The 10,047-nt window shown below is 26.1% G+C and overlaps 1 protein-coding gene across 1 annotated transcript; it reads right to left on the bottom strand.

Moving 5' to 3' along the window:
- Positions 1 to 4,101: 4,101 nt before the first annotated feature.
- LOC141387619 (cytochrome P450 6a22-like) lies at positions 4,102 to 5,721 on the bottom strand. Its single transcript, XM_073957534.1, has 2 exons — positions 4,651 to 5,721; positions 4,102 to 4,594 (listed from the first exon to the last, which is right to left on the bottom strand). Exons 1-2 carry the CDS (start codon positions 5,717 to 5,719, stop codon positions 4,179 to 4,181), a joined length of 1,485 nt encoding a protein of 494 aa, XP_073813635.1. The 5' UTR covers positions 5,720 to 5,721; the 3' UTR covers positions 4,102 to 4,178.
- Between the last annotated feature and the right edge of the window lie 4,326 nt (positions 5,722 to 10,047).

Below are 10,047 nucleotides of genomic sequence, written 5' to 3'. Positions count from 1 at the left end.
CTCGTATTGACAATGCTCGCAACAACGACGATTGAAACAAAAAAATTAACGAGTTTAAAAAAATATTCATTCGTGGATTTTTTGACGAATATTTTTTTAAAAATTATTTTTTTAATTTTTAAAGAATATTTTTCAAAAATTCGGGTATTTTTTAAAGAATGTTTTTAAAAATTGGGCAATTTTTAACAGATTTTGGTTTTCAAAGACCTTCTATTTTTTAAAGAATATTTTTCAGAAAGAATATTTTTTTCAAAAGCCTTGGATTTAATTTTTTTTCAAATACCACAGATTTTAATACCCTCAGCATTTATGCTAACGAGGGTATATACACTTTCATACGGGCAAAATGTGCCTCATCGAAATAATGGTTTTAGACCCCAAGTATGTTTGGACGAAATGTGTTTCAGACAATTTGGAGTCGATTGAGCAATGTCCGTCCGTCTGTCTGGCTGGCTGGAGCGCACGATAACTCTCGAACGGATCAACCGATTCGGTCCAAAATTTGGCTTTCGTAATATTTTGTCCAAACTTAGTTTAAGTTCGAAGATGGGCTATATCGGTCCACTCCTTCCGGTACCTCCCCCACAAAAGTTCGAAAATGTTCGGAAAATTTGTGCGCACGATAACTCTTGAAGAGAGTAACCGATTTGGTCCATACTTTGCCTATCGTAAAATGTGTACCATACATAGATAATGTTTCAATATAGACTTAATCGGTTCACTTCTTCGGGTACCTCCCACACAAAATTTGGGATAAGTTCAGTTTAGGACCTGCTCTAGAATCGCTCTGATTTTTATTTTAGCAACAAGTATTCACTGCCCTCCATACGACGGTACAAGTTTCATTAGGGGCAAGTCCATACTTCCTTAGAAAAAAGCCTGAAAGTTGGAAAAACCCCTATGACACCGTGTGAGGTGGTTGGAGCGCAAGATAACTCTCGACCGGATCTGCCGATTCGGTCCAAAATTTGGCCTTGGTAATATTTTGTCCAAACATAGTTTAAGTTTGAAGATAAGCCATATCGGCCCACTCCTTCAGGTACCTCCCCCACAAAAGTTCAAACATGTTCGAAAAAGTTGTTCATACGGTAACTCTTGAAGGGAGTGGCCGAATTGGTCCATACTGTACACATCCTAATATATCTGCTAGATATGAATCAGGTTCAATATGGACTATATTTGTCCACTCCATCCGGTACCTCCCTCACAAAATTTCGGATAAGTTCACTTTAAGACCGGCTATCGAATCACTTTGATTTTTGTTGAAGCAACTTGCATCCGCTGCCTCAATTACGATGGTAAATGTTTTTTCAGGGACAAGTTCATACTTCTTGAGCAAAAATCCCGAAGGCTGTAAAAACCCCTTGTGGCACCATATGTAGTGGCTGGAGATCCACTTCCATAATGGTCAATGTAGATCCATTCCTTTTAGTATCTCCTCCGTAAAACTTTTGATCTCTAATTCTAATGAACATTTTTGTCGGCTCAAATGTCCAACATTTTTAAAAACGCCTAACTACATACATATGTTTTTTTGGGAAAAAATTGTCTCAATATATACAGGCTGAGGGTATATCTCGGTCGGCAAAGCCGACTGATACTTTTTTTACTTGTTTAATGAAATTTTTCCTAAGATAATTTTTTAAAAATCGTGAATTTTTATAAGAATTATTTTCAAAAATAGTGAATTTTTAAAGATTTTTTTTCAAAAATCGTAAATTTTTTAGAAGATTGTTTCAAAATTGTTGTTTTTTTATCTTTTTTTTAATAGTCGGGGTTTTATTTCTTTTCAAAAATCATGGATTTTTAAAGAATTTTGTTTCACAAATCGTGGTTTTAAAGAAACTAAAGAATATTTTTTTTTTTCAAAAATTGGGAATTTTTTAAAGAACTTTTTCAAAGATCGTGGATTTTATGAATATTTTTTAAAAAATCCTGGCATTTTTAACTTTTAAGAATTTTTTTTTCTGAAATCGTGATTTTTTTTAAGCAAAATTTTTTCGATAATCATGGATTAAAATATTTTTGTTCCAAAAATCCTGGATCTTTTTTTTTCAAAAATCGCGGATTATATAATTTTTTTTTTCAAAAATCGTGGTTTTTTTAAATAATTTTTTCAAAAATCGTGAATTGTTTTTAAGAATTATTTTCAAAAGTCGTACATTTTTAGAAAACACGTGAATTCTTATATACAAAAAACAAAAATGTTTCAAAAATCATTGATTTTTTAAAGATTTTTTTTCTAGATTCGTTGAAAAAATTAAAGAACTTTTCAAAAATCGTGAATTTTTTAAAGATTTTTTTCTAGATTCGTTGAAAAAATTAAAGAACTTTTCAAAAATCTTGAATTTTTTTAAAGATTTTTTTCTAGATTCGTGGATATTTTAAAGAACTTTTCAAAAATCGTGGATTTTAAAGATTTTTTGAAATTGTGCATTTTTTTAAGAATTAATTTTTAATTTTTTTTTCAAAAACGTTGGATTTTTTTTCAAAAATTTTGGATTTTCTAAAGAATATTTTTTTAATAATTATTTTCAAAAGTCGGGGATTTTTTTTAAGATTTTTTTCCAAAATCGTGGATTTTTTAAGAATGTTTTTTTTACATTTTTTCAGAAAATATTCATAAGTAAATATTATAAACAATATTTCTTCAAAAATCAAGTTTTTTTAGTTTTCAAAATTCCACAATTTTTTAAAAAGTTTTTTTTTTTTTTCAAAAATCCACGATTTTTTAAAGAATGTCCCTTTTTTCAAAATTAGTTTTTTTATTAATTTTTTAATTAATTAAGTAATTAATTTTTTAATTAATTCATTTATTAATTAATTAAGTAATTAATTAATAATTAGTTTAATTAAATAATTAATTAATTTATTAATAATTAATATTATAATTTTTATTAAGTGTAAGTAAGTGATTAAAGGTTGACTTTGTATGTCATCTTACTTCCCCATGAAAATGAATGCTATAGCATTCACGTCCGTAAAAGTGTTAAAACTTTGCAAGACTTTTGAAAAAAAATCTTTTGAAAATCCACTATTTTTAAAAAAATATTTTTCAACAAATGCACGATTTTTTAAAAAAATTATCCTTAAAAAATTCACGATTAAAAAAAATATTCTTTAAAAATTCACGGTTCTTTTTGAAATAATCTTCCTTAAAAATCCTCGATTGTTGAAAAAAAAAATTCTCTAAAAAATCCACAATTTTTCAAAAATATTCTTTAAAAAATCCTCGATTTTTTGAAATAAGCTTCTTTAAACATCCAAGATTTTTGAAATTATCTTCTTCAAAAAAAGTTTTTTTTTTCTGAAAAAAAAAAATTTTTGAAAAAATTTCATTTTGTAAAAAGATATTTTTTAAAAAATTTTCTATTTTTGAGGTAATCTTCTTTAAAAATCCACGATTTTTGAAATAATCTTCTTTAAAAATCCACGATTTTTGAAAAAAAAAATTTTTTTAAAAAAAATCCACGATTTCTGAAAATAATATTCTTTACATAATCTCATTTTTGAAAAAAATTAATTTTTTTAAATATTCTCTAAGAAATCCAAGATTTTTGAAAAAAAATCCTTTAAAAAATCACGATTTTTGAAAAAAAATCTTCTTTAAAATACAACGATTCTTGAAAAAAATCTTCTTTAAAATATCTACGATTTAAGAATAAATCTTGTTTAAAAATGCACGATTTTTTAGAAACATTTTCTTTAAAAACTCCACGATTTTTTTTTTTAAATATGATCTTTAAAAACTACACGATTTTTGAAAAGATATATAATATATATAAAAAATCCAAGATTTTTTGAAAAGAAAATATTTAAAGAAATCCAAGATTTTTGAAAAAAATATTAAAAAAAAATATTTTAAATATTTTTTAAAAATGTTGTTTAAAAAATCCAGCATTAAAAAATTTTAAAAACACGTTTTTTTACAAAATTTTCTTTAAATCTTTTCGAAATAAAAAGTCGAAGATTTCTGAAATCAAAATCCTTAAAAATTCAAAGTTTTTTGAAAAAATATTCTTTTAAAAAAATCCAAGGTTTTTGAAAAAAGAAAAGATATTCAATGATTATTGCTTTTTTGACGTTCATATCTCTGTAAATTTTTTCCCGATCGTCTTCATTTATTTTGCCATATACTACAAGAAGAGGTAACCCCTTAATTAACAAAAAATCGAATTCTATATCCTTTCAACTTTCAAATAAATACCATTTCTACAATTGAATGCCAGGACAATATTGGGATCATATTTTAAACGTTCTGGCGTCCGGTCGCATGGAGAAAATTTGAAATTATGCAGCAGCATGGCCAGACCCAACATTGTTTGCATCATACCAAAACGTTCAGCAATGCAGACACGTGGCCCTGCACCAAAGGGCAAATATGACATGGGATGGCGTCCCTTGCGTTCGTCTTCGGCGAAACGTTCTGGACGAAAGGTTTCAGGTTGGGTATAAATTTCTGGATCATGGTGGATGGCATAGATGGGTACAATTATGTCAACATCTGGTTCAATGGTGAGGCCATTTGGAAAAGTATAAAGGCGACGACAAACGCGTTTACCAGCTGGAAAAACGGGATGTTTGCGCAGTGTTTCTGAAATCCAAGAAAGGTTAACTTCATGTGAGGAAAAACAAATCACATATCCTTACCCTGCACCACTTGTTTTATGTACACCATCTCATTAAGGCTTTCATAGCTAAAGACACCTTGATGCCGCCTCAAAACTTCTTCCACATTTTGTCGGGCCTTATTTTGTACAAGAGGATTTCTGGCCAATTCAAATAAAGCAAATGACATGGTACTCGATGATGTTTCAAAACCGGCAGCAAAGAAAGCAAAAGACTGGGCTATCAAATCGTTAATATCCAGTTGATAGTCCCCCTCTTTTGGGGGTTTATTACGCAATTCAATGAGGAGATCGAGAAAATCATTACGTTTCACTTGATTTTTCTCGCGATATTCCACCGTATCTTTGACAATGGTGCTATAGAAATCAATCATATCTTTGGGGAAAACTTTATAACCAATCTTTTGGAAAAAATTCGGATATAAAGACGCCACGAAGTCCATTACAGGGTGTGTGTCATAAAACGCCTTGTCACCTTGGAGGCGAAACTCTACGTAAGGATCTTGCAAGCTATTACATTGCAAACCAAAGGCCACATCTCCAATGACATCGGTGGTGAAGCGGGCACATAAATCTCGTACGTCCACCACATGATCTTTGGCCTCGGCCTGGTGTTCTGCCATAACTTCAACGAAATGCCGTCCAATGGCTGCGACATTAGCAAACATTTGACGCATACGATTCGCAGTAAAAGTTGGTGTTAATTTGGCTCTTATTTTATGCCACATATCCCTATGCACCCGAACCAAATTTGCTGATAAAGGATCCGACTTATAGTTGACATAGAAACCGCGATCAGGAAACGATTCAAATTCAGTGATATAAATTATTTTCAACATATCCAAATCGGCAACGACCACAGTTGGCCTTAACAATACAAATATACCGGCATAGGGTTTATTTTCGACTTTCAGCTGGTTGTACAATCTTTGAAAAACAAATGCCAAATGCTCACGACCTCTGAATTTTTGAAAGTCTGGAGTGGGTAAGGTAAGGATATTGCGTTTTCTCCAATAATTCAGTCGAACTCTTAACCAAGCAGCTGCCAAAATTATTATTGATATCAAAATTATTAGCGGAATATAGACCATAGTTGCTTCGGGTACCGAACACAGAATCGTACTAAAAGTTTATTATTAAGAATGCTGTTGTGTTTTGCTATAGAATCTTATCACCAACAATATCTTCAATGGAAATCAATTCTATAAATGCATTAGTGCAAAAAGCATTGGGAGACATATAATAATCAAGGTATTATTAACCGAGAGAATACCTGTACAAAGTGTTTTATGTCTATAGAAGACCTATAGAAACTATTCTATGTATACAGAAGGCAAATTTTTTTCTATAGAAAAAAGGCGACTTCGACCTGGGGTCTCCGAATTTTTTTCTATAGAAAAAAGTGACTTCGACCTGGGGTCTCCGAATTTTTTTCTATAGAAAAAAGTGACTTCGACCTGGGGTCTCCGAATTTTTTTCTATAGAACAAAATCTGACTTCGACCTGGGGTCTCCGAATTTTTTTCTATAGAAAAAAGGCGACTTCGACCTGGGGTCTCCGAATTTTTTTCTATAAAAAAAAAGTGACTTCGACCTGGGGTCTCCGATTTTTTTTTTCTATAGAAAAAAATTTGCGAGACCCCAGGTCGAAGCCACTTTTTTTCTATAGAAAAAAATTTGCGAGACCCCAGGTCGAAGTCACTTTTTTTTGAAAAAATGGTCTTTAAAAAATCCAAGATTTTTGAAAAAATGGTCTTTAAAAAACCCACGATTTTTGAAAAAATGGTCTTTAAAAAATCCAAGATTTTTGAAAAAATGGTCTTTAAAAAATCCACGATTTTTGAAAAAATATTCTTTAAAAAATCCACGATTTTTGAAAAAATATTCTTTAAAAAATCCACGATTTTTGAAAAAATGGTCTTTAAAAAATCCACGATTTTTGAAAAAATGGTTTTTAATAAATCCACGATTTCTAAAAAAAATATTCGTCAAAAAATCCACGATTTTTGAAAAAATATTCCTTAAAAAATCTACGATTTTTGAAAAAAATCGTCTTTAAAAATTCCTCGATTTTTGAAAAAAATATTCTTAAAAAAATATTTTTTAAAAAATCCAAAAAAAATTTTTTTTTTTTAAAAAATCCACGATTTTTGAAAAAATATTCTTTAAAAAATCCACGATTTTTGAAAAAATATTCTTTAAAAAAATCCACGATTTTTGAAAAAATATTCTTTAACAAATCCAAGATTTTTGAAAAAATATTCTTTAAAAAATCCACGATTTTTGAAAAAATATTCTTTAAAAAATCCACGATTTTAAAAAAAATATTCTTTAAAAAATCCACGATTTTAAAAAAAATATTCTTTAAAAAATCCATGATTTTTGAAAAAATATTCTTTAAAAAATCCACGATTTTTGAAAAAAACATTCTTTAAAAAATCACGATTTTTGAAAAAAACATTCTTTAAAAAATCCACGATTTTTGAAAAAATATTCTTTAAAAAATCCACGATTTTTGAAAAAATATTCTTTAAAAAATCCACGATTTTTGAAAAAATATTCTTTAAACAATCCACGATTTTTAAAAAAATAATCTTTAAAAAATCCACGATTTTTGAAAAAATATTCTTTAAAAAATCCACGATTTTTGAAAAAATATTCTTTAAAAAATCCACGATTTTTGAAAAAATATTCTTTAAAAAATCCACAATTTTTGAAAAAATATTCTTTAAAAAATCCACGATTTTTGAAAAAATATTCTTTAAAAAATCCACGATTTTTGAAAAAAATATTCTTTAAAAAATCCACGATTTTTGAAAAAATATTTTTTAAAAATCCACGATTTTTGAAAAAAATATTCTTTAAAAAATACACGATTTTTGAAAAAATATTCTTTAAAAAATCCACGGTTTTTGAAAAAACATTCTTTAAAAAATCCACGATTTTTGAAAAAATATTCTTTAAAAAAATCCACGATTTTTGAAAAAATATTCTTTAAAAAATCCACGATTTAAAAAAATACTTAAAAAATCCACTATTTTTAAAAAAAGGTTTTTAAAAATTCACGATTTTTGAAAAAATATTCTTTAAAAAATCCACGATTTTTGAAAAAAATATTCTTTAAAAAAATACACGATTTAAAAAAATATTTAAAAAATCCACTACTTTTAAAAAAGGTTTTTAAAAATCCACGAAATCTACGATTTTTGAAAAAATATTCTTTAAAAAATCTACGATTTTTGAAAAAATATTCTTTAAAAAATCCACGATTTTTGAAAAAATATTCTTTAAAAAATCCACGATTTTTGAAAAAATATTCTTTAAAAAATCCACGATTTTTGAAAAAAATATTCTTTAAAAAATCCACGATTTTTGAAAAAATATTTTTTAAAAATCCACGATTTTTGAAAAAAATATTCTTTAAAAAATCCACGATTTTTGAAAAAACGTTCTTTAAAAAATCCACGATTTTTGAAAAAATATTCTTTAAAAAATCCACGATTTTTGAAAAAATATTCTTTAAAAAATCCACGATTTTTGAAAAAATATTCATTAAAAAATCCAAGATGTTTGAGAAAATATTCTTTTAAAAATCCACGATTTTTGAAAAATTATTCTTTTAAAAATCCACGATTTTTGAAAAAATATTCTTTAAAAAATCCACGATTTTTAAATAAAATATTCTTTAAAAAATCCACAATTTTTGAAAAAATATTCTTTAAAGAATCCACGATTTTTGAAAAAAATATTCTTTAAAAAATCCACGATTTTTGAGAAAATATTCTTTAATAAATCCACGATTTTTGAAAGAATATTCTTTAAAAAATCCACGATTTTTGAAAAAAAAAAAAATTCTTTAAAAAATCCACGATTTTTGAAAAAAAAAAAAATTCTTTAAAAAATCCACGATTTTTGAAAAAAATATTCTTTTAAAAATCCACGATTTTTGAAAAAAAAAAAATAATCTCTAAACATCCACGATTTTTGAAAAAAAAAAATCTTTAAAAATCCACGATTTTTGAAAAAAAAAATATTATTCAAAAAATCCACGATTTTTGAAAAAAAAATAATCTTTAAACATCCACGATTTTTGAAAAAAAATCTTTAAACATCCACGATTTTAGAAAAAAAATATTGTTCAAAAAATCCACGATTTTTGAAAAAAAAATTCTTTAAAAAATCCACGATTTTTGAAAAAAACATTCTTTATAAATCCACGTTTTTTGAAAAAAAAATATTCTATAAAAATCCACGTTTTTTGAAAAAAAATATTCTTCAAAAAAATCCACGTTTTTTGAAACAAAATGGCCTTTAAAAAATCCACCATTTTTAAAAAAATCTGTGATTTTTGAAAGAAATTTTCTTTAAAAAATCCAATATTTAAAAAAATCTTCTTTAAAAAATCCACGATTTTTTGAAATAATCTTCTTTAAAAAATCTATGATTTTTGAAAAAATATTCTTTAAAATCCACGATTTTTGAAAAAATATTCTTTAAAAAAGCCACAATTTTTGAAAAAAATTTCTTTACAAATCCACGACTTTTGAAAAAAATATTCTTTAAAAATCCACGATTTTTGAAAAAAAAAATTCTTTATAAATCCACGATTTTTGAAAAAAATATTCTTTAAAATCCACGATTTTTGAAAAAATATTCTTTAAAAAATCCACAATTTTTGAAAAAAATATTCTTTAAAAAATCCACGTTTTTGAAAAACAATATTCTTTAAAAAATCCACGATTTTTAAAAAAATATTCTATAGAAAATTCACATTTTTGAAAAAAAAATCATCCACTATTCAACTATTTTTAACAATATATATTTTAAAAAATCCATGATTTTCCAAAAAATTTCCACGACTTTTGAAATAAATATTTTTTAAAAAATACACGATTAAAAAAAATCTTTTAAAAATTCACGATTTTTGAAAAAAAATCTTTTAAAAATTCACGATTTTTTAAAAAAAAAATCTTTAAAATATTTATGATTTTTAAAAAATCTTCTATAACAAATCCACCATGTTTGAAACAAATATTCCTTAAAAAATCCACGATTTGTGAAAAAAATTCTTTTAAAAATCCACGATTTTTGAAAAAAATTTTTTTTAATTTTTTAATTATTAAAAAATCTTCTAAAAAATCCACCATTTTTTCTTCAAAAAATTCTTGATTTTTGAAAACATATTCATTAAAAAATCTACTATTTTTGAAAAAATATTCTTTAAAGAATCCACGATCATCAATATTCCACATTAATAAATTTAATTAACGTTGATTTGTTGATGTTTCAATAAACAATGACAAATTGACACCAACTTTAAAGTTGTCTAAGCCATATTTATATTATAGCCTTAAGCAATGGAATTGACATTTGAAACACAGTCGGTTTGATAAATCCGGTTATATAAAAAATTACTGTAA

The sequence above is a fragment of the Musca autumnalis genome, unplaced genomic scaffold (assembly GCF_047663935.1).
Source record: "Musca autumnalis isolate F117 unplaced genomic scaffold, ASM4766393v1 scaffold_5, whole genome shotgun sequence".
Lineage (NCBI taxonomy): Eukaryota > Metazoa > Arthropoda > Insecta > Diptera > Muscidae > Musca > Musca autumnalis.
Note: the sequence above shows the minus strand (reverse complement) of the source record. Positions and strands in the feature narration are given on the sequence as shown.

Excerpts from the sequence above, each read along its gene's own strand:
- LOC141387619 (XM_073957534.1), bottom strand. The coding sequence starts at position 5,719 with ATGGTCTATATTCCGCTAATAATTTTGATATCAATAATAATTTTGGCA. Across the intron at positions 4,595-4,650 it reads CATAAAACAAGTGGTGCAGG|AAACACTGCGCAAACATCCC; the intron begins GTAAGGATATGT and ends CTTGGATTTCAG.